Raw genomic sequence first — 24,704 nt, 5'->3', positions numbered from 1 at the left:
TGCTGATGACATCATGCTACACATGATTTATGATGTTGTCCCTGGAGACAAACAGATCAAGTCCAAACATGAGTCAAGCCTGTATACACACATAATCACACACACATTTAATCACACACACACACACACACACACATACCTCTTTGTCAGTTGTCTCTCCATCTATCAAAGAGAGAGGACTGTTATATATGACTATTAATAACTGTATAAAAGTATTATTAACTAGACTGTTCATTATGAACTATAGATAACAATTAACTAGAGGTAACTTAACCATTATTATAACCAGACTACTGTTCCAAATGTGTTTTGTAGAGTGAATTGTGTACCTTTCTACAGTACAGAACTCTGTTCAATGAGGTAGTAAGAGATGTCCTGGACCAGAGGTACACCTGCTAGTCTCCACTAACCTGTCTCTACTGGTATCGACTGGCCTACACACCACATCTGGAGCTCCTCCGTCCAGATGGTGTCTAGGCGCCACCACACTGTGTCACACGACTGGACCAACAGGTTTGACCCTGGATGATGTCACTTGTTTCGTGTGATGCACTACGTGTCATATCAAAGACGGCTGAATTGAGCGGCGGCCGACATTCTAGCGTCTACCCAGGTGGATAACCTTTCATTATGAGATGTGATAAACCACAGTACTTATTACGTTTACACAGTATTTTGTGTGAGACGTGTGATGCGATGGCTGAGAATGACCCCGTAGGACTCGAATATGAACACATCTTCTACTGCTTGGGAATAGGTTGTGGCTTCTAAACATGTGCATGTTCATGACCTCAACATCCTCGTCTCCAGGACAACAAGCAACATGTCAACACACAGAGGTTGTGATGATAATCCTTATTCTTTATTTCTTAGACTTTAAAGGAATAACTTCATTGCAGGTTTGGTTTCGGAGCACGGGTTATCATGGACTGTGTTCCAGATAGAAGTGGACTTTTAAAGTTTGTTTTATTGTGTGACCACTCTGTCTCCAGAGATTGGAGACATCAGTTCCAGTACTTCCCTTTAACATTGCATTGGATTAATTGATGGTTAACTCATCAAAATGTAATCAGAATGAGAAGTTTGGAATGTATGTACAAATATGTGAACTTTTAAACCCTTTTATGCATGGTGCATACATTGTGAATATATTATAATTCTCTTATAATTACTTGTGAATGAGTGAGTAAGAGGAGGATGGGACTCAGGTTATGGTGAACTCCAGGGTGAATCCGGGTGACTGAGTGAGAGTAAAAGGCTCTTTATGGTCCCACATTCATGCAATGGAAGGACCACGCAGACGCTTCAACATAGTCGTGAACGTTTATGGTTCTGCGTCGGGTTCTAGTGAGCGGACCAATCACAGCCCTTGCGGCTGCGTCACCTCGACAGAAGGTTACAATTTTTGGGAGGCGCACGTCAGGCCCTCGCGGTGGACGCAAGGAGGGTCCGCAAGGACGTAAGGGGTCCGTAAGCCCCTTGCGTTGCATGAACGTGGGACCATAAAGAGCCCTTAAGAAGAGGATGGGACTCGGGTGATGGTGAACCACAGGGTGAATCCTGGTGACTGAGTGAGAGTAAGAAGAGGACGGGACTCGGGTGATGGTGAACCACAGGGTGAATCCTGGTGACTGAGTGAGAGTAAGAAGAGGACGGGACTCGGGTGATGGTGAACCACAGGGTGAATCCTGGTGACTGAGTGAGAGTAAGAAGAGGATGGGACTCGGGTGATGGTGAACCACAGGGTGAATCCTGGTGACTGAGTGAGAGTAAGAAGAGGACGGGACTCAGTTGATGGTGGGTCAGCATTGCTACAACTTTAATCCCAAAACTCTCTGCAGAATCATAACATCATCTCTCTTAGCTCTAAACAATCTTAACAAAATAAGTCTAATAACGCATATCATTCAATAAGTCTTTAACTCTTTAATTTACAATTCTCTCTCGACTGTAGTGTGTTTGACTCTTAACATCAGGAATATTTGTTTTGTCGGTTTCAAACGGACAAGAAACGCACCCACACGCCAGTGGTCAGAGAGTCTGACCAGACACACGTTGCCGGTGCACGCACACACGCTCGCTCTCTCAGGTGATAGTTACAGAGGCACTTTGACCCCTTGTGCCCAGAAGACCACAGAGAAATCTTGATTTTTCATTTGGCTTGACTTAAACCCCGACCCTAGCCCCCTCCCCAGCACCCCCCCGAACCAACATGGAGGATTAACAGACAAACAAACCAGTTCAAGCTGGTTCAACACCAAACTAGTTCAGACTGGTTCGATACCAAACCAGGTTGAACCCGTTCAGACTGGTTATATACCAGTTTAAACCAGTTATGACCGGAGGAGAGACCGGAGAAGAGAGGATCAGCCCACAGCGCCCCTACTGGAGTGAGTGGATTCTCAGTAAAAATCACATCTCTATACACCCCCCCCGCCACACAGTTATTATTATATACAATTACACTTTATACAGACAACTGCTCCCTGCACCCACTACACACCTCACCATATGTCTATGTGCACATGTATAGGTGTGTATATATGTGTGTGTGTGTATGTGTATGTGTATGTGTATGTGTGTGTGTGTGTGTGTATATGTATGTGTGCGTGTAAGTATAGGTGTGCATGTGTAGGTGTCTGTATAGGTGTTTGTGCAGGTGTGTGTGTGTGCAGGTAGGTGTGTGTGTGCAGGTGTGTGTGTGCTGGTGTGTGCTGGTGTGTGTGTGTGCTGGTGTGTGTGCGTGTGCAGGTGTGCGTGCGTGAGAGAGAGTGTTAGGTGGAGCTGCTCTTGGGGAAGTTGGGATAAAGGACCGCCGCTGTCACAGCAACCATCACCACGACGACGGGCATCCAGGACCTCCAGCGACCCTGTAGGACACACATAATGAAGTTAACGTCAGTCAACGGATTATGGAGAAACACTTCCCCACCAGAGGAGCAACCCGGGAGCAGGAGGAGGAGAAAGAAACAAGAGATTAAAAAGAGGAGAAGAGACGGACAGCAAGCTCATCCAATTAAATCATGCCATGAAGCAATCAGGAAGCAGGAAAATAACAAGTGATGATATGAAGCAATAAGCCAAGCAAAGGGGACTTGGGGGAGGGGGGGGGGGGGGGGGGGAGAGAGGCAGAGATGGACAGAAAGAGAGAGACAGACAAACAGACAGACAGAGGATGTCTGGATCCCGGGGTTACTGATGACAAAGGGCTCAAGGGATAGGTCATGTGACAGCATGACGACAGGTTGACAGTTAGGTTAATTAGAAACCAACTCAGCATTCCTGACACACTCCTCCGACATGATGACATCACAGCAGCAGTCAGCAGAACACCGGCTCTGAACACACCCCACCATTAGCTCTTTAACGGTGTTCTTAGAAACCCGGGTTCAGCCTTCAAACCACAGCTGAAGACAGACAGACGGACAGATCGGCAGACAGACAAACAGACTGACAGGCAGAAGGATTTAGTGAATAAAGCTCAAATCAACTGAGAAATCAGACCGACATGATGAAGATGTGGAGATGATGGTGTGAAGGAGCAGTAGGCGAGGCAACACTGTTTCAGCCAATCAGAATCCAGGGGCTGGTTTCCAACACTTACCAAGTTTGGCATTTAGGCGTATCTATCTCTATATTTATATATCTAAAGTTATATCTATCAACAGGCTAGATAGGCATATGTGGTATATACATATATTGTTGTTTACATACAAGTTATATATGAGTGTATATATAGATATAAAGGGTATATATGGGTATTGGGGGTATATGTAGCAGGATGCAGCTGGCTGGGTCATGTGACTTCATGTAGAACACCTGCACTGTGTGGACAGATGTTGATGTTGTATTATTGTAATGAGTGTTTTGTATTTTTTGTACAATTCAGCCGCTTTTCAGGGGCCTGCCAGGAAGCCATTGTAAATAGACGAATGTTATTATATTGTAAAAAAAAACTGCCCAGCATGAATGGTTTCCGTTTATAAAACAGAAAATGCCCCCTGGATTGTGATGGCGAGCACATGTTGTGGCGGAGGCAGCAGTCTGCGGCGTGTACCTTTCTACCAGAACTGGCCAAACAACCAGTAGAGCAGAACCAGAGCCAGACCTATGAGAAACGCCTGGGCCGGCTGCAGCCTGGAGGACTAGGGGAGGAGGCACAAGTCAGCCTGAATCACACTCAAATCAGCCTGACTTCAGAGTCCACGGACCCGAATCAGACTCAAATCAGTATGATTCGGCCTGAAATCAGCCAAAATAAGGATAAGTCTGAAATCAGACTCAAATCAGTAGGAATGAGCTGAAATCTGTATGAAATCAGCCCAAACCAGACTCAAACCTGCCCAAATCAACATGAGTTATAGGGGAAATAATAAAATCAGGCGGAAACCAACATGAAATCAGCCAAAATCAGACTCAAATCGAAATCAGCCATAATCCATATGAAATCAACATGGAGGACTAGGGGAGGAGAGGAGGGACAAGGTCAGCCTGAATCAGCCTCAAATCAACATGAAGAACAGAGTCTGAATAAGCAAAATATAGAGCTAGATAGAGATGTATACAGCTAGAGACAGATACAGCTAATATATATAACTAGATAGATATGCATAATATAGAGCCATCTTGATAGAGACAGACAGAGCTAGATAGACAGCTGATATAGATGAGATACAGCTAGAGACGAATAGAGCTAGAAAGTATGCTTAATGAAGAGCCATCTTGACAGAGAAAGATGGAGCTAAAGGATATCGATGAAGGAAACAGCTAGATAGAAAGAGGTAGAGCTAGGTATATATAGATATGTATGATGTAGACCCATCTAGATGGAGACTGATTGAGATAGGCAGAGCTAGGTAGATACAGTTATGCATGACGTGGACGGATGTAGAGAGAGTAATGGTACTGACGCTGGAGCTCCTGGCCTGCAGGACTTGGAGGGAGGAGCGACACTGCTCCAGCTCCTGGTGGATCAGCACCTTGTCCTGCTCCGCTTTCTCGTAGCGACTCCTCAGGTCCACCAGCTGCTCCTGGGTCTCATCATACTGACGCGCACACACACACACACACACACACACACACACACACACACACACACACACACACACACACACACACACACACACACACACACACACACACACACACACACACACACACACACACACACACACACACACACACGTTAATCTCTCCGCACGCTGTGCGTGTGTGTAGCTTTCTCCGCAGGCTCGCTTCAGGGTGTGTGTGCACCTGTCACTGCAGTCTGTGTGTGTGTGTGTGTGTGTGTGTGTGTGTGTGTACACGATTCTCTGCAGTCTGTGTGTGTACCTCTCTCTGCATGCTTTGTGTGCGTGCACGTCTCTTTGCATGCTTTGTGCGTGTGTTTGCGTGCGTGCGTGCGCGCACCTCTTTCTGCAGGCTGTGCGTGTTTGTCTTGGCCTGGTCCAGCAGGGTGTGGAGGTTGGAAGAATCGAGGAGGTGCTGGTTCTCCAGAGAGCCCAGGCGCTGCGTCAGCAGCTCCTCCCTCTGCTCCACCGTCTGGAGGGAGGAGGAGAGGGCCTGGTGCTGCGTCCTGCTGCTGCAGGCGCGCACACACACACACACACACACACACACACACACACACACACACACACACACACACACACACACACACACACACACACACACACACACACACACACACACACACACACACACACACACACACACACACACACTTAGAAATGCAGCTCTTGGGTGATTTCCCAAGTGGTTTTCCAGGCAGAAGCACAGCTCATTGGACATTTAGGGAGGCCGTTGCTATTGGACTCACTTTGTCCCTGGGCCCCGCCCACCCAGCCTCTCTCACCCTGCCTCTCTCACAACAGACAGGCACCAGGAGAAGCCGTTCAAGAGGGTCAATTTTCAGCCAAGTGCTTAAAATATTCACACGTTTATGTCTGCGCCCCTCTCTCTGCTCCTCTTCAATGCCCTCTGATTAACCAGCTGTCTGTGTCTTGTGTGTGTATGTACCTGGTGAGCTGGTCCTCCAGAGTGTGTAGTTTGCCCAGCAGCGTGGTCCTCTCTGACCTCAGGTCCTCACACTCCTTCTGCAGGGACGTACTCTGACCCTGCAACATGTCACACTCCACTGGAGGGGAGAGAACATCGTCATCATTACACATCCACACTGCACCACATCACTTTACCTCCCCTTCAAATTACATTTTCTTATAGGAATGCGTGTAGTGTGCGTAGTGTTTTACTGTGCGTTCACACCAAAAGACACACGTTTCGCCTGTTCACGCGAACAGGCGAATGTTGCTGCGCGACAAGTCTACATCTGTCGCTGTGCAGTTATGTGTACAGTTATGTCAGGCGAACTTGTCGCGCAGCGAATTTTGTCTGACGTCTTTTGCCCGCCAACGGTGCTTTATGCCAATTCATTCTCATAAACCATGGCCGAGATAACCACCATTGCGTTCCACCTGTTGTGGAAGAGGGAGAGACGTCGGAATGCCCGTCGTTTATGGGTTAATAATACAATCCGGAGGCGCACACCGCTTTGTGCCGTGATATTATACATATGTTTATATTATATAGATATATATATATATATAGATAGAGCTTGGGAGTCGCAAACGGCAACAATCACTTTCTCCTCCAAGCTGCGGTTCACTGCGGAGTGCAGGGAACAGTTGGCCCAGCCGGTTGAACGGTGATCGGCTGTTTTACGTTACTTCACCCACGTTACCCACAGGGAGTGAACGCTGATTGGCTGTCTCACGCGAATGCCGCGGAAAAGTTGAAATATTTCAACTTCAGCGAATTTGTCGCGCTGCAAATCCACGTGAACGCGCTCGCCGTTGACGTGGAAAAAAATGTTGCGCCGTCAATCAAATCTTGTCGCAGGTTTCGGCGACAAAAAAATTCGCCCGATACGCGTCTCTACGTTCACTTTGCATTGAAACGTGTCGCGGGGGCAAAGTGCGGTGTGAACGCACAGTTAGACTTCCGTGGGACTAACTTTGAATCTCTTACTTAGAATTGTTCTTTTGCATTTCCTATTTTTCCCCCCAAAGTCTAAACTGCAATCATTCATTCAACCCCTCTCACCCTGCAGCCGGTCCGTCTTCTCCCGGAGCAGTGCATGCTGGGCGAAGGCCTGCTGTAGTGTCTCGACGTCCAGCTGGTAGCGCGCGGCGGTGCTCCGCCACTGCTCCAGCTCGCTGCAGGCCGTGCCCAGCTCCACCTGCAGGGCGCTGAGCTCCTGCTCCCGCTCGGCCCCCGCCTCCTCCAGGGAGTCACGCAGGACGAGGACCTATCACAGCGCAGCGCAGCGCAAAAACGGTGAGACCCCGCACACAACTCCCCCCCCCCCCCGCCGCCATCCTGGCTTCCCATTGGACACCTTCTCCCCCCCCCCCCCCACACAACCCCAGTGATAAAACACACCCCCTAGGGAAAGGTACCGATGTAATGGGATGTAGGCTGGTCACATCAGACTGCTGTTATGGATGCTGGCTGCCTAGCCAGCGTTTTGTTTAGTATAGGGATGGGCGATGTCCCCTAAATTGGCAGTTGACGCAGTTGTCTACAGTAAAACATCACAATGGACGATGACATCGTCGGGGGGGGGGGGAAATATCAAACTGATATTTTTGTTTTTAAATTAATATTTGGAAACAAAAACGTTAGCCGAACATGTTTTCCGCAGTGTGCCACTCTGGCATTGAGCGGGTCTACAGGATCGCGCTCAGTCAGTAAAGAAGTCAACGGTCTCGGTCACGTAGGCCTCCGTAGTCAACGCTGTCCAAGCATCGGTGGTGATGGCAACTTTCTCCGTTAAGTACAGGAGCTCACGGAGCGAGGCTGCTGCGTCGCTGTACATTTTCTCCAGCCGCACAGCGACTAACACTAATCTGTAATGTGTAATCTGCCTCGAGAAATCAGGGGGGGGGGGGGGTGGTGGTGGTGTTTGTGTTTGTGTGTGTGTGTGTGTGTGTGTGTGTGTGTGTGTGTGTGTGTGTGTGTGTGTGTGTGTGTGTGTGTGTGTGTGTGTGTGTGTGTGTGTGTGTGTGTGTGTGTGTGTGTGTGCGCGCGCTCATTGTGCACCTCCTCCTGGGCCAGACTCAGCTCCTCTCTGGTGCTGCAGATGGTCGTCTCCCTCTGGTCCCTCAGGGACTCCATGTCCACTTGCAGCCTGGCCAGCTGGCCTGCACACACAAGACATGCACACGTTCCAGAGTACATCAAGGCCGTAACATGCACAGATACAGAACATAGCAACAGAGACAGAACATAGCAAAAACATGTTTAATACTTCAATATCATATTTAATGTGTATGTGTGTACTCACTCTGAAGGTACTGGATTTGTTTAGTCGACTCCTCAGTCTGGTGGCTGTTGTTCTTCCTCTCCTCCTCTAGAAGAGCTACACACACACACACACACACACACACACGTTAACAGTAATGCTAGTAGACAGGTGTTAGCCGTAGAGTCACTAGGATTTAGCAGTACTGCTAGTAGCTAGATGATAGCAGCAGTGATAGTAGCTAGGTATTAGCAGCGGTGCTAGTGGCTAGGTGTTAGCAGAAGTGCTAGTAGCTAGATGCTAGCAGTAGTGCTAGTAGCGTACCTTGTAGCTCGAGGCAACGGGTTTTGCCTGTGTTGGCTAGTTCCTGGGCCTGCAGCAGCTCTCTGTGGAGGTGGTGGATCACCTGTTCCGTGTCCTCACAGTCCAGACCGGCACGTTGCAGCTCATCTACACAGGGAGTGAGATATCATTATATTAATTATTAAATATAATTACTTTAAAGTAATAAGAGCCAACAGACTAGCTGGTAGCAGGCTAGCTGATAGCACGCTAGCAGATAACAAGCTAACTGATAACGGGCTAACTGATAACGGGCTAGCAGATAATTGACCAATTGAAGCTAATAGCTGGCTGACCTAACACATCAATGATCTACCTAGCTAGCATACAGAAAAGCAGCGTTTCCATGGTTACCTCTGAGAAGTGCTGCTCTGTTCTGCGGTTCGTTCAGATCCTGGTCATCCATGTTACCATCTACACACACACACACACACACACACAAGGGAAGGAGAAAGAAAGAGAAGAAGGGGAAATAAAGGCTTTGTACTTCAACCCTGAACTTCTCTAGACATTACCCGGAGGAGCTGCATGTGAGAACACAAATGACCCAAACAGTTGGACAGGACATTAAACAGATGTTTCCCTGCCATGCGGTCACCTACAGCGGAGACATCAGCAGTCCTCTTTATAGGGCAATTATTTGGCCAATATATCTACACAATAGGCAAATTACCCTGCCCTCAACAATAGTCCAAAACACAATTCAGCTGGATATGGCTTGCTTAAAAAATGTCCCCAGTGGATATAATATAATGGCTGTTTAGAAGCATATCCTGCTCTCTGTACGACAGTAAAAAGCAGGTCAAAACACTGACCAGTGAAGCTCCAGGGTGGGTGTAACACACAGGGACTGTATAAATTGCAGATTCAAACTGGATGTGTTTGAAAGAGTGGAGAACGAGTACTTTGAATACTCGCGGAGATTGGAACTAGCACCACTGCAAAATGATTTGTGAATTAAATTGTCTAACCCTGTCACAAATATTGCTGGTACCAGCACAGACACCAATAGTATCTTTTTACATGGTAAAAACAAACCAGTATTTTTTAATACTATAATAATATTTGAATACTGCTGTAGTACTAACCCGAGGTATCGTCACTGCTGCGGTCTTTGCTGGGACTCAGTGTGTCTGACATGTCGGACTCTTTAGCATCTACACACACACACAGACACACACACACACACACAGGTTAGATTTTGTGTGGGTCGGCCGTACCACTTTGTTTGTGGTTATAGGAATGCTGCTGTTTGACACTACAGCTCTAGAACTACAGCTCTAAACAATAAATGGTCAGAGTGAGTGAGGGAGAGAGAGACGGTGAGTAAGAGATGGAGAGAACACAAAGACTGAGGTTAGGATTCAGGGTTGGTCGGGGCATACCACCATCTATGTGGGTGTAGGAATGTGGCTGTTTAACAGGACTATAGCTCAATACAATAGATAGTCAGAGAGTGAGTGCGGGAGAGAGATTGAGAGGGAGGGATGGAGAGATAGACAATGAATGAGTGAGTGAACCAGACAGAGAGCGAGTCAGAGATATTTGCGGCCCCTAGCCCCACACAAGCCAGGGGGGTTAGGAGATGTGAGCTTGTTTTGTATTGTGTGGTGTGTGGTACCTCTGAGTGGGTCTGGACTAGCCAGACTGTCATCTTCTGCCGTCTGGTTGTTCTGCAGGTGAGCGTCAATCACTTCTACAAACACACACACACACACACATTCAGTTGTCATTGGGCCACTCTGACAAGAACTAGGCATATATTTGTGTTGAATGCTCTTCATTCTGTTACCCTCAAAGTTGGACAATTTATGGATCGAAGTCCCGACCGCCTCCTTCAATTGTTTCACCGCTGTAGAGAAGCCAGGAGGAGGAGAAGAGACCAGAGAATAACTTTAACAAGTAATACATTTTTTTAAAACAGATTCAAAGTTCCCAAGTTCAGCTGATGGGCTGGTGATGTACCATTTCCGAGCAGCTCAGACCAGTGCTATGACGGAAATACAACCTCCAAAAGGCTGTTCAATTCTACCAGACAACGGACTCGTCACCAATTAGTGAGCAGCAACAACAGGACCAGGTGTTATAGTCAGGTGTGTGTATTAGGCATGTTTACAAGCAGGAAAATACTCACCTGCTTGGATAAATCACCACAACCATTACCTCCATACATGTGTGCATACGTGCGTATAAATATGGCAAGCATATGTGCATGGGGAAGCTTTTGTCAGTGCCTTTGTATGGCCACGCCTGCATGTGTATATGTATGTGTGCGTATGTATAATCGCGCGTGTGTGGATACATGCTTGTGCACGGGTCGGCAGGCGGCAGTAATGTACTCACGCGAACACACAATTTGTTGAATTCTGTTGTCACCTCCACTGTTATTAACATGACAGTTATCTGCCAGACAGAGAGAGAATGTACTGTTACAGAGATAGAGAGTATGTACTGCGAGAGAGAGCATGTTGTGTTACAGAGAGTATGTACTGCTAGAGAGAGTATGTCCTGTTATAGAGAGTATGTTGTTACAGAAAAAGTATGTACTGCTATAGTGAGAGTATGTACTGCTAGAGAAAGAGTATTTACTGCTATAGAGAGAGTATGTACTGCCAGAGAAAGAGTATGTACTGTTATAGAGTGTCTGTGTCTGTCTCTTCAACCGTGCAGAGTGTGTATTGTTACAGAGAAAGAAAGAGACAAATTTGACACCAAAGGAGAAAGCGATAGACAGATGGAACATGCAGTATTCCCTTCAATCTGAGGATCCCCATCTGCAAGATGCAATGCACAGATATACCACTGGGAGGCAGTAGGGGATGTATGCATGTATGACATGCTATGGAAAATCACAGGGAGACCGAGCCAGAGAGAAGAAGAAGTGTGCTATATGCAAGTATTTAGTTAAGCAGATGGGTGACTGCCCCCTGATGGATGAAGTGGTCTAACCTGGCAGATGGCTTCTGAAACAGCTGTGTATGCATGGGCATAGAATACTTTAGCACTAGAAACAACACGATCACTACTAATGAACAATCAGTTTGGTTACCACCACCATCACCACCACCACCACCATCACCTCTGTGAAATAACCCACCACCATGTTGGCTCAAAGGTAAAACCAACCCAAATCATCATCTTTACCATAGGAACAAACCCACCACCCATGTTAGCTCAGGTAACGATAAAACCAACCCCCATCATCATCATCATCATCTTCATCAGCAGCAGTCTCAGCCTCATCAGTGTCCGTGTCTTCATCCATGTCCTCCGTTACGTCCTCGTCTTTTTTCTCGCTCTGATTTCCATCTTGAAGCTCCTGTAGTTGGGCTCCCAAGGGCCCCTCTTCTGCTCCCGCTGGCAGAACCAGGAAACACACTGGTCACGTGACCACAACTCCCACAAAGCACCTGACCCGGTGACCAATCAACTAACAGACCAAACTAAGACAAGACAAGAGTGCAGACCTCAAAGAGTGGGCCACAGGGTCTGACCTATCAAGACCTCAGACCAAACCAGGAAACGCCTCCACAGCCGCCGAGTTTGACTGCAAAGTACACCCACTTCAACGTCACGTAGTGACTTTGGTTCTTCTTTAGAACCAAGAGAAGATCAAGACTTTGTGGGGACCAACCAAGCCGGTGATAAACACGTGTGTGTGTGTGTGTGTGTGTGTGTGTGTGTGTGTGTGTGTGTGTGTGTGTGTGTGTGTGTGTGTGTGTGTGTGTGTGTGTGTGTGTGTGTGTGTGTGTGTGTGTGTGTGTGTGTGTGTGTGTGTGTGTGTGGACATGAGGACGAAGGAACAGCGAGGACAGGGCAGGAAGTCGTCATGCACAGAGTTAGTAGAGGATGAGGTTGACGTTAGGGGCCATACTGGCCGGTGCAGTGACAGAGACAATGAGCATGCTCAGGACCGACCACTCACCCAGACTGGTGGTTTCTTTAATACTTCTCTCCTGGAGCTGCTCTAAACGCACTACACACAGCCAGGGGTAGAGAGACAGAGAGAGAGAGAGACAGAGACAGAGACAGAGACAGAGAGAGAGAGAGAGAGAGAGAGAGCAGTAGAGAGAGAGAAAGATAGCGATGGAGAGATATTGATTGCCTTGGTCACCAGATGCTTATTGCTTGTTTGTGTAGGAATGATCCGTGATCCGTTTTCTGTGTGTGTAGTAGTTGTGTGTTTGTATTATGTACCATGTCGAGTCTTTCATTTGGGAAGGAGTTTGAATTGTATAATGTGAATAATATAATATTTATTTATTTATTTATTTATTTATTTATTATTAGGGATAGGTGTGAGTAATCGATTACTCGAGTACTCGTTTCAAATCAACTCGGTTGGTGAACAGTCCAACTCGAGCTTGCTTATATATATATATATTATTATAATTTTTTTTTTTTAAACACAGACAAAATTAAGTTTAACCTAATTAAGTTTTCTGAAGCAAATGCATCAATTGTCTGTCGCATGTGCAGTGACGTGTGCACAGCGGCACAATTAATAACGTTTTGAGAATAGCGGTTAGCAACCAAGTGTGTCCTATATTCACCGCCGCTAGACGCAGCTGTAATTCCGGCCGTGGAGAGATCACAACTCTGATAACATTAATGATCACTAAAGAGATGCTGCCCATGGTAAGTCCATGGAGCAGTGTTCGAATTACATGGGCGCCAGAGGGAGCCAAGCTCCCATAAAGTGAGGACTGGCTCCCATAAAGGCAACAAAGTCAAAAATCTGAGGGGGTCTCTCATATCTGAAGGTGTCTGCCATATGTGGCATTGTAATTTAATCTTAAACAACGCTCATTCTCCATCCCCGTGCCGTCTCTTACCATTAAAGACGTTTAAATTAAAATATAGGCTACTATACGGGACGTAGACCGACACATTTCACGGATTCCTGTGAGACCAGGTTGCCTTATCTGTCGCATATGTCTACTAACTAAACGTCAAGGGAAAGAGGCGGTGGTTGAAAAAAGTATTTTGATCGCTTATTAAGTTCACTCGTTTCGGGAAACATGCAAAATGTTAAGGTAGAACTTAAAGAAGAGGTTACGAATACCGGCGCTTTTGCGCATGGTAAGGCTATGTGCGTGGTGCGCCAACTTTCATGAGATACAGAGACCCCCTTAAAGATGGAAAGATAATTCGATGCCTGCCATGGAGCGTTGGAAGTCCAACAAGGATCGGTACAAGAAACTGTTCTCTGATATTGATCAGAACGCGCTCTCGCCTTTCTCCAGAACACGTGGACATGCTTGTTTTCCTGAGCAAGAATGGATTTTGGTTTTCGGAGAATCATTGTTTGTAGGTTTTATTTTTTCGACAGGTGTAAAGTAGTGCCTCAGTTAAGATTGACACGGCTATTTTTGCTTTGGTGGATTAATTAGGCCCCATATATTTATTTAAATTGTATTGTTTTATTTAATTTGCTGCCGTTTTATTTGCAACGGTCATGGTGTTTTTTTTGTTTTTTTTTACCGTTACAGGCTGCAGATGCGTTGCGTTCTAAAAATAGATAAACGAGTAATCGATTGATCCTCGAGGAATTCCTTCGATCCCTTGAGTTTGGAATTTACTACTCGTGCCCATCCCTAATATAAATTTGATATATATATATATATAAATAAATCTCTCTACCCTGTGGTGCAGACAGCCTCTTGCTGGTGAGTCGTTGTACTGTACAGTATGTATATGTATATATATCTCTCTACCCTGTAGTGCAGACAGCCTCTCGTTGGTGAAGTCGTTGTCCGCCTGCAGAGCCTCGATGCGGGCCTGGAGAACCTGCTCCTTGTCCTCCATCTCCTCCAGCCTCCCCTGCAGCTGCCGTTTCTCCTCCTCGCCCCGCTGGGACAGCTCCTCTTGGGCCCCCTCCGCCAGCTACACACACATATGATATATAATGTACATTTATTATACACCTAAAAAAAGTGTGACTAAAAGTGTGACAGTGTGTGTGTGTGTGTGTGTGTGTGTGCGTGCGTGCCTTGATCTTTTCGGCCAGCTCTCTGATCTGGTTGACGGCGGCGTTGTATTTGTTGGCCAGCTCCTGCACCTCCTCCTGACTCCTCTCGGACTCCTGCTTCAGATGGGTGCACTCCTCCTCGGAGTTACTGAGAGAGCGCTGGGGGGAAGAGGGGGGGAGGGATTACGTGTGTATAACATATGACTGGTGTAGTGTTATGTGTATGGATTATGTTTGGGCGTTTCATATACGCGTTTGTTATACGCGTTATGTGTGTGTTAAATGTTGTGTGCGTGGAGGTTTACCTCCACCTCGGCCAGCTTGCGGACCACTTCTATCTTCTCCTGCAGGACCCTCCTCAAGGACTCCTTGGCTGTGGTTTCGTAGTTGTGTTTATCCTCCTGGAGCGAAAGCAACTCCTTCTTAATCCCCTCCTCCGTCTGGGACTGGAGAAGAGGGGGGAAGAGGAGGAGGAGGCGGAGGCGACAATTCGATTAGCTGAGTAGATGGGTTGTGTGTATGAGGTGCGTACTTGGTGCATGCGTGCGAGTGTGTGTGTATCCGATGTATGTATTACCTTAGAGTAAGCTTGTAGCTGACTACCCATCACCTCCAGTCTAGAGAGGAGGCGATCCTCATCGATCAGCGCCTGAGACAGACAGGCAGACAGGCAGGCAGGCAGGCAGGCAGACAGACAGACAGACAGACAGACAGACAGACAGACAGACAGGAAGGGAAGGAGGAAGATAGACAGACACATTGAGACGGACAGACAGAGGGAGGGACAGAGAATGACAGACAGATGGACATGTCAAGTTTAATATCAGATAGAGGTTGATATTCACTATTATGTTGAAATGAGTTGAGTCAATGCATTCTCTATGGCAGCGGTTCTTAAACCATGGGTCAGGATGCAAAATGGATCAAGATCCAGGTCAGTGCTCTGAGTTTTCTGAGTGTGCAGCTGTTGGGTTCCGCAAACACACCGTATTGTGGCTTCAGAGATGAACATGTTTTAGAAGCCCGGTCTATGGATGTGTTGTAACAGCGTGTTGCTGGAGGACGGACTGCACTCAAGCGACATCATCCTGACGTCTGTCAGGATGATGTCTCAGTGGAATGTTCATGAGCCAATCAAACTGATTCTACAGCTGGTTAACTGAATGACATCAGACCCCCTGGTTGTCTCCCTGCGGTGTCTGACCCCGGTCCCTCCCTCACCTGCCAGCTGCTCTCTGAAGCCTCCTGGGTGTTAGCCAACAGACGTTGTAGCGTAGCTAGCTTCTGCTCCAGCATCTGCTCTCTGTGTAAGGCCTCCTAGAGAGAGAGAGTAAAACACGTCACATCATATAGAAGACACTTCTTAAAGCCTCAAGTATTCAGAAGTGAAATATTGTTGAAGCATTGAATTACAATACAACATCTACTAATGTGTTACGAAACAAGAGTAAATGCACAAAAAAGGAAGAAAATAAGGAGCACAGGACATGTGATAAAGACTCGGGACGGCTCAAAGCGGAGTGTATGAGACAAGAGGGCGGTAGAGTAGAGTAGGATCAGGGTTTTACCTGGAGGTACTGGGACAGCTGGAAAAGTTCCTGAGAATACATACTGGGAGTGTTCGCAGCCACCTGGGATGAATACACACACACACGTTTCCTTGTCATGTTTTCATAATTACACTGATCTTATGCATGCCTGCGTGTGCGTGCGTGAGTGTATATCCTGGATATATATTGTGTGTGTGTGTATATATATATATATAAATATATTGCATGTATATACCTCCATGTGTATATATGGTGTGTATCTTACCTTGTCCACAGGCAGAGGAAGAGGAGCTTGGATCACACTGGAGGGGAACAGAGACCCGGCGTTGGTTACCGTGGAAACGCAAGGGGGGCTACGACACCTGCCGTAACTATGGTGACAGCAGCTAGTCATGTCCATTTTAAGGGAGGAATTCGGAACCTAAACGCTGCTACTACTCAACATGCCTCAGTCACATGATCTCAAGTCACCATGACAACCACGGTTAGATAAAAGAGTTAACGGACCTTTCGCTACAAGGGTAAAGTTTACACACTTACACAGTTAATGTGTAACGTGAGAGAGAGAAACCAATATCTAATCAATATGTTTATCAACATAAACATTAACTTTCAGGATTCAAAAGAGTTCAGAGTACACACACGCAATGCCAGATGGTGTAGGTCTCTATCACTCCCTCCTGCTGGTTTATAAAGCTTACTACAGCTAGACAGGTAATATGTACAGTACATGTACAGTAAGCGCACGCACACGTATCTGCACAATGTTGTGGAGCTATGAAAAAAAAAAAGACAAACTGGGTCAACTGGAATTGTGCCCTATTCTACCCGACCCATTGTCTTTTGAAAAAAAACTCTGACAGGGCTAAACCACAGGTGAATGTTGGAGATGCATTTTAAAGATTGCAACTGCTTTAGAGCCCAGAAGGAATTCAAGACCGGTGCCACGAATCATTTGAAATAATTAGATCAGGAATAAGATAAGTGATTTGCAAACAAATAATACAAATAAAACAAACGTATACATTGGCTTAACATCTTGCAGTGTATGACTCGTTATTGCTCATCATTGTCGAAATAGAATAATTGCGCTATTCACAAAATATAATGTTGCACCATCTCGTGCTCGTTCAGTGTCCTAAAACTGGAGAACGCGTGGGGAGGAGGGGGCGGAGAAAACTCTCCCCAATATTGTGAATTTGACTGCAGTACCTATTTTAAACGCTTGATGTCAATGTTACATATTAACATTAGTAGGCTATTCAAGTTAGGTGAATATGCGAGTAGCTATATTGGTATAAATGTATTGTATTTGATGAGATCATATTAGAATTCAAACTAGTGGGTACCATAGACTATTACAATTGATATACACTTACAACTTATACAAATACAACTTATACAATAAGTATTAAGTCTCATCTCTCAACAGAGAAGGAAGTGAGGTATAGGATCTATAAAAAGCTCTGTATCCTCTCCTCTGTTGAGAGAGGACTTTCGGCTCATTTGGGATCCCTGGCAGAAGAGTGGGCTGGCTTGGGACCACCAATCAGCAAGCCGTAAAGCTAAAAAAGTATTAACGATTAGCTGTGGACAGAACCGAGAGAGCGCGATGCTTGCATAGTACTCACGCCGCGTTTTTGCTGCACTTGTAGAAACGAGTGAAGCCCTCGGCCTCGCACATCGGAATGGATGTCTGTTACGACTAGGTTGCGAATCGAGTCAGACCTGTGTAACGCCGTCGGTAAGTTAACTGATACTGAGCATTAACTGAACTGATAACCTGAACTGAAATTAGGCTTGTCCGAAATGTTAACTACTTGCAAGAGGCGAGCGGGGAGCTTCATTTCCAGGACTGCCTACAGAGCCGGCTAAAGTTAAAAACAAATCCAATAATATTAGTCAGCCAAAAGGGAAAAGCCAATGACACCTCAGCTGATCTTTCCGTCCGAGGGGAATTGATGCAGCTATTTAAATGAAGGTTAAAATTGTAAGGCGTGCAAGCGTATGTAAATGCTCCTGCTCAACGTTGCTTTAAAAGTCTAAACATTCTATTGTTTATATGCCTTATAGGGACCCAAAAAAGGATATAAAAAAAAAAGAAGTGGAATCCACTAATAGGGAGTTGTTTCCATCCCTGATAAATAAAGTTGTGTTGGTGTTGTATAAATAAAGTTGTGTTTGACTTACTCTGCTCGTCGACGGGCCTCCATTCCATCTGGCAGGAAGAGCTTGAGACCAGACACTATGCAGCCATGGGTGACTATAACACACACACACACACACACACACACACACACACACACACACACACACACACACACACACACACACACACACACACACACACACACACACACACACACACACACACACACACACGAAAATAAGCTTGATTTAATGCAATTTGCAATTTAATGCAACCTACAAGTTATAGGCTGTAGACCTGGCTTGCTACACACCTAAATAGCTACACACCTGGCTGGCTAGCTACACACCTGCCGAGCTAAACACCTGGATAGTCACACACCTGGCTGGCTACACACCTGGCTGGCTACACACCTGGCTAGCCACAGACCTGGCTAGCCACACACCTGGCTAGCCACACACCTGGATAGCCACACACCTGCCAAGCTAAATACCTGGCGAGCTATACACCTGGTGAGCTATACAGCTGGCGAGCTAAACATCTGTCTAGCTAAACACCTGGCTAGCTCCACTGTCATGTGTTCCGTGTCAGACCTTTGCGCGTGTTCTCCGTGACGTCGACACCAAACTGGATGATGTCACCAGAGAGGAGTTCGCAGGGCGGACTCTCCTCTGAACCCCGGCTGAGGCGCTGGCTGTTGATGAAGGTTCCATTGCTGCTCTTGGTGTCCTGGAGATAGAACTGGAACAGAGAACCACCGGTTAGTAAGTTAGTTCTAGCAATCCACATCTGGAATTGAAGCTCGCATATTTTATCATCCTGGGCGGAGCAAATGTTTCATTGAACCTTCCATTGATTATTAAGGTAGTGTTTCCCAGCCCAATACTGATGGAAGCTGCCTACTGGTAATTCCTGGTACAAACCAGTCTACTTACCTAGAACCACTTTTACCAACTAGTCTGGTACCTGTATCACATCAGCATATAGATTCTACTTTCTTAGTCATTTGGATTTATTTCCAAACACTGATCGACTGACTGGCTTATAAAAGAAAAGTGTACACTCAACGATACGCAGTTCGGTGACCTGCCTGACCTGACATCTAGCATAGAAACATCTCATACAGAACCATCTAGCATGAAACATATAAAAAAAAAGGTTTAACATGGAAACTTATAATAGGGACATCCACTATAGAATGTCAAGATGTCAGACCAAACATCACAGAATATTCATGGCAAGTCATACAAACACACACGTCGATAAACTACATACAGGCAACCTAACAGTTGGGTTCAAGCCTGCGTGTGTCCCTGCCTCCGTCGTTTTTCTATTAGAATTCATCCTTGGTTCAAATCATCTCTGCACCTCAGTCTTTCTCACACTGGTCATTGCTCAAGGACTTGAGCGTGCTTCGGAAGACCGAGCGAGCAACAGACCACACACACCACATAACTGATTAGGTGGAGGATGACTGGCTGTACTGTGTTCCTTTAATTTCTCACTCTCACACACACACACACACACACACACACACACACACACACACACACACACACACACACACACACACACACACACACACACACACACACACACACACACACACACACACACACACACACACACACACGTAATGGCTAAATAGTGCAGAGCTTAGTTAATGTAGCCATTGTTGAGCTGGTGTGTGGTCCACCCCCAGACAGCAAGGCTATAGAGCGAGTGCTGCTAGCCCAAGAGGAATGCTCTTAGCGGACGTGTGGCACTGTAGCTGTGCTAGTGTGTTGCACAAGTCAGTCTTACCAAACACACCTCCAAGTCATGTTACAACTACTTCCTCCATACACACCTTGGAAGGAACTTACCTCATTGCACTTTCTTACACACACACACACACACACACACACACACACACACACACACACACACACACACACACACACACACACACACACACACACACACACACACACACACACACACACACACACGCACGCCACGCCACGCCACGCCACGCCACGCCAGCAGCTCGTCAGTCTAAAGCCCAGCTCATAGTCAATTACTCGTTTTGCTTTCTTCACCGGCTTTTGAGTTGGCAATCAAAATCACTAGACAGCTCAAACAACAATTCAGTATTATGACGTATGTTCAAAACAAGCCCGTAGGTTTAGAATTTGTTCACAGACGCATAACAGAAAGCCAAAGACAAGTGGTTTGAAATGTTTAAAGTGCGAGCTTGAATATGATGTCAACAGAGAAGAAGAAAAATGATATGGAGGATCATGCAGGTAGAGTACTTTGAGAACCAACGATAAAATCCACACGATCAACTTGGCATATCGCTGAAATGGACGTGGCCCACATTATTTTATACTCACATCTAAACGTACTGTGGGTTGATCAGAAACCTAGGATGGCCTAAACTCAGGGCCACAGCATGCTGCCTTTACTATGGTTTGGCCCCAGCCATCTGCCCACCAGGAATTGTCCCAGTAGTCCTGATGGCAAGCCCGCTACTGACACAAGGTCATGAACGTATTCATATTTCCAAGTAAGGATTACCTTGGTGGTTATTCTGACACACACACACACACACACGTTAAGTGTTTCAGAGCCAGCTTAACACGTCTTCTGTAGTTGTTTATTTATATTTCTGTGACAAACAGCACCTCTGACTGCGTTTGTGTGCAGATGGTCAGATCCAGCTGATTAATAATGACCACTAGCATGAACAGCTCGTGGTCGTGTTAGTTTAGTGATGGTATGGCTAGATATTTAATTGATTCTAATCTATTCAACTCAACTTTATCACGTTCATTATGGTTAAAGAAATGATGTTAGACTTTCTATGATGTAACACCGTATTTGATAAATGTTAGGTACTCCCATGATTCTTGCAAGTTTTATGGTTGTATCGATTTTCATGGCTGAATGTGATAGTGGTCTGTCGCTTTGGATAAAAGTGTCAGCTCATTTTTTTGTTGACTTAATTAAAGTACATACTGTTGATATCCACAGAGATAATTGAATATGAACATTTCAATCACTTCAATTTTCAATCACTGTGTGTGTCTGTGTCTTTGACCGTGTGTGATATATGTGTGTGTATACAGTATGCAAGTACATGTGTTCCAAAGCTGGGGAAAGGATGACGCTCTATTTGGTCTCATTATAAATAGCTAGCCCACACACAAGCAAGCATGCACACAGAAGTGTAACTTGGGCTTTAAACCGCTCACTTTTTCTGGGTCCCATGTCATTCATGTGCATGAAAGCGTGCAATAGTTAGTCCAGAACACAGAACCGCCTTCAGAATAAACAGACTCGCTTACTTCCGCAACAAGAAACAGAAGAGACGGACAGGCTGTGCAAGTCAAACGTCAAAAGACTCAGAACAGCAGAGATTTCAGGGACAGACTTGATATGTGTGAATAGCTGCCAGCCTCTTCTGGGTCAGGTCTAACCTGTTCCCTGCAAACACCCCGGCTGGGAGACACACAGGTTAGGATACACACAGGCTGGGAGAGACACAAGCTGAGAATAGGCTGAGGGAGGACAGGCACTAAAAATGTAAATGGACAGGAAGAAGAAGTTACATTTAGACTCAGAACAGCAAATATTTAATTTGTCTTCCATCAGCCCCAGGGTCTGATAGGAACTTTGACCTTTGGGGTCATCCACACCGCAGGAACCCACGGGTGACACACACACACACACACCTTCAGGAATAAAGGACTAAATGCTAGACATCTCTGTCCGTCTTGTCTGGAGATGTGCTGTTGCCAACTTCTAGACAGAGGAACTCCGGACCAGAACATCACAACATGGTGACATCATAACATGGAGACATAACACCAAAGTAGGGAAAGAAAAGCAGGTTGATTGGTCGAGCTAGATACAAGTAAATCCAGTCCACGTCAAGGGGGGACAGACACTGGAGACGTTTTTACTGACCATGAGGGAGGAGACCACAATTAAAACCTCAATCGTATACTCATTCACACACGTTTAGTTCTCACCTTGCCGGTCTTGTGGTCGAACCAGACCAGCGCGTGGTTCCGGGAGAGCACCTTGCAGTCAAACGTCGCGTTGTTCTGCGCCGGGCGGCAGCGCGCCACGGAGCGGCCGATCTTGACGGGTTCGTCCAGGTAGACATGCCGCTCCTGGAAGGCGTGCGAGTTGGGTCGGCAGGCGAACACGGCCAGCGCGGAAGGCATCGAGGACGGCTTGAGAGTGTTACTCCAACCAGAGACGATGGACAAGGTTTCTTGATCCAGAGTGGCGGATTTCTTCGGTTACAATTCCTAAATAAAAATGATGGGCCCGGTTTTCCAGGCAAGGGGTCTGGCTACTGGTAGACACCTGTAGCCACTAGCAGATGCTCATCTTCGACTGTACACAGCCTCCAACTTTACTCAACGACACTAGTAACTTAAAGATAATTGACAGCACATCGTAATGTTCCCCAGCCAAGTTTCTTAACGACAGAGAAAAGTGTGGCGAGACGCGGTGCCATGTGTCACGACATACACGACACAGTATCGCGGTGACAGGCTGGCACACACACTCCCACGTCCATCAAACATCCAGGAATCCGACTCCTGCCACTATGTTCGCCTCTGGCACTCCAAATAACCCGCCGGTAGAGTGTAGACAAATGACAACCAAATGAAACGGATTAGTGAGACTAGTTGTGACCTTAATTAGGGCAGGTTATCTGGCTGAGCAGTCCACCAACTATTGTTCCCTCTGGTATGCCTTCTGGCTGGCGCTGAACTACCACTACTCTACGTCAGTTAAAGGAGATTTTAAGCTCCACGACCTTGTTGTTATTATTTCTGAACACACACTCCCTCCACAGTACAGCTTATCAAGAGGCTAACGAATGCTAGCTCTAACGCTTACCACTAGTCCGCTTTAGAACAGGAGCACTGATTCACTTCACCAACGTTACAGTTAGCACACTAGCGCTTTTTCCTTGACCAGTTTTAGCCCTGGTTAGTTGTCGTGGTTGGTTTCAAAAAACACTTCACAATGCCTGATTGAGAGGTTAACTGACCCGGCGAAGCTAGAATAAGATAGTTGACTAGCTCTCCAAATGACAAGAGAAGTGGCTAGCCCGGGCGTCAGATTTATAGCTTTTGGTCTGGAGTTAGCAGCCAGGCTAGTGGAGATAATAAACTTGTTTTCCGGATACTTAAATGTTTAACCGATTTCGTTCGGCCCCTCTCTACCAGTTCGCTTATAGTGTGTGGGCTTAATGCCATTCCTCCCCTCTGCGGCTAAATAGAGTCACGCATATCTTCACTAAGTAATGTCGCCTGCAGGAGAGCGTTAGCCCAAAGATGAGCTAGCGCGGCTAACTCGCCCGCTCACTGACAGTCTGTGTGCTAGCTCGGCTAACTAGCCCGCTCACTGACAGTCTGTGGGCTAGCTCGGCTAACTAACCCTCTCAGTGACAGTCCGGAGTTAAGACGCGGAAAATGAGGCGAGTTTACTTGGCTGCAGTTCCGATCATCACATCAGCCCGTTTATCGTCCATGAAAATATCCAGTACAAGAAACAAAATGCGCCGACGTCGTCTCTTTCAAGCAGATCCGTGGTCCCCTGGTTAATAGTCTACTATAGTCGCCGTACTCTCCCTGTTGGACGGGAGGAATGTGGAAGAAGTTGTCCTCCGCAAGTATCAGCCGCCATACTGTATAGGAAGGAGCAGAAAGGGGCAGTGGCACTGCGTTCACTGGCGTGCAATCTCCACGCACTGTACGCGCACTCTACACGCACTCTTTTTTTTATTATTAGGCCCCTATATCTTCATTTGTATTGAATGTCCCGTTAAATTATTTCCTGTTTTTTAAATAGTATATTTATGCACCACGACACAAGCCACACAGTACTTGTGTGCTGAAGCTTATTAGGCAATAATTGGTTCTAAGGATAATGAACAGGAAAGCATACCATGCTTTGACGTTCTCACACACAAAGCCAAAATACCCAGAATTCTGGGGATGAACTTGTACTGGCTCTGAGAAATTTCACCTGTTTCATACGTCGGTTATCTAAAACAACTAAACATGCAAACCCATGACTAATCCGTGACTAGTTAATCTTAAAGACAAATCCCTTTTTTTCTCAACAGCATTTCATGTTGTGAACTTGAAAACTTAAATTGAAGCCCCGGCGGCCTCGGTCTAATATTTGATTATTAGGGTGCTGAGCTTATTATCACAGTGTTAAAGCCTGCATGTGTATTAAGCTGCTTCAGAGGGTAATAGGCCATATCCCTAGTGAATTGATAGCTAAGGCTAAACTGTCTAGAGACAATGCTGCTGTTGGTCTACAGACAGGTCACACTATTGCAAGTCGCTAACAAAAATGATTGACTAAACA

General features: G+C 46.2%; 1 protein-coding gene across 6 annotated transcripts; it reads right to left on the bottom strand.

Annotated features, from left to right (window-relative positions):
• Positions 1-1,801: 1,801 nt before the first annotated feature.
• slmapa (sarcolemma associated protein a) lies at positions 1,802-24,022 on the bottom strand. Of its 6 annotated transcripts, XM_084463822.1 has the most exons (26): positions 22,334-24,022; positions 18,908-19,055; positions 18,356-18,428; positions 16,431-16,467; positions 16,184-16,246; positions 15,837-15,932; positions 15,193-15,264; positions 14,921-15,061; positions 14,637-14,774; positions 14,362-14,530; positions 12,570-12,620; positions 11,840-12,001; positions 10,988-11,047; positions 10,437-10,496; positions 10,266-10,340; positions 9,733-9,801; positions 8,999-9,058; positions 8,627-8,752; positions 8,345-8,419; positions 8,101-8,201; positions 7,102-7,306; positions 6,019-6,136; positions 5,410-5,581; positions 4,911-5,045; positions 4,058-4,145; positions 1,802-2,870 (listed from the first exon to the last, which is right to left on the bottom strand). In XM_084463822.1, exons 1-25 carry the CDS (start codon positions 22,529-22,531, stop codon positions 4,062-4,064), a joined length of 2,688 nt encoding a protein of 895 aa, XP_084319948.1. In that variant the 5' UTR covers positions 22,532-24,022; the 3' UTR covers positions 1,802-2,870; positions 4,058-4,061. The 6 variants fall into 6 exon arrangements, with proteins under 6 accessions (XP_084319948.1, XP_084319946.1, XP_084319947.1 ...); XM_084463820.1 differs by lacking the exon at positions 4,058-4,145; XM_084463821.1 differs by lacking the exon at positions 4,058-4,145 and having other exon boundaries at positions 5,410-5,578.
• Between the last annotated feature and the right edge of the window lie 682 nt (positions 24,023-24,704).

Source organism: Micromesistius poutassou (assembly GCF_964030765.1).
Source record: "Micromesistius poutassou genome assembly, chromosome: 2".
NCBI classification, from domain to species: domain Eukaryota; kingdom Metazoa; phylum Chordata; class Actinopteri; order Gadiformes; family Gadidae; genus Micromesistius; species Micromesistius poutassou.
This window is presented reverse-complemented; position numbering and strand designations above follow the sequence as displayed.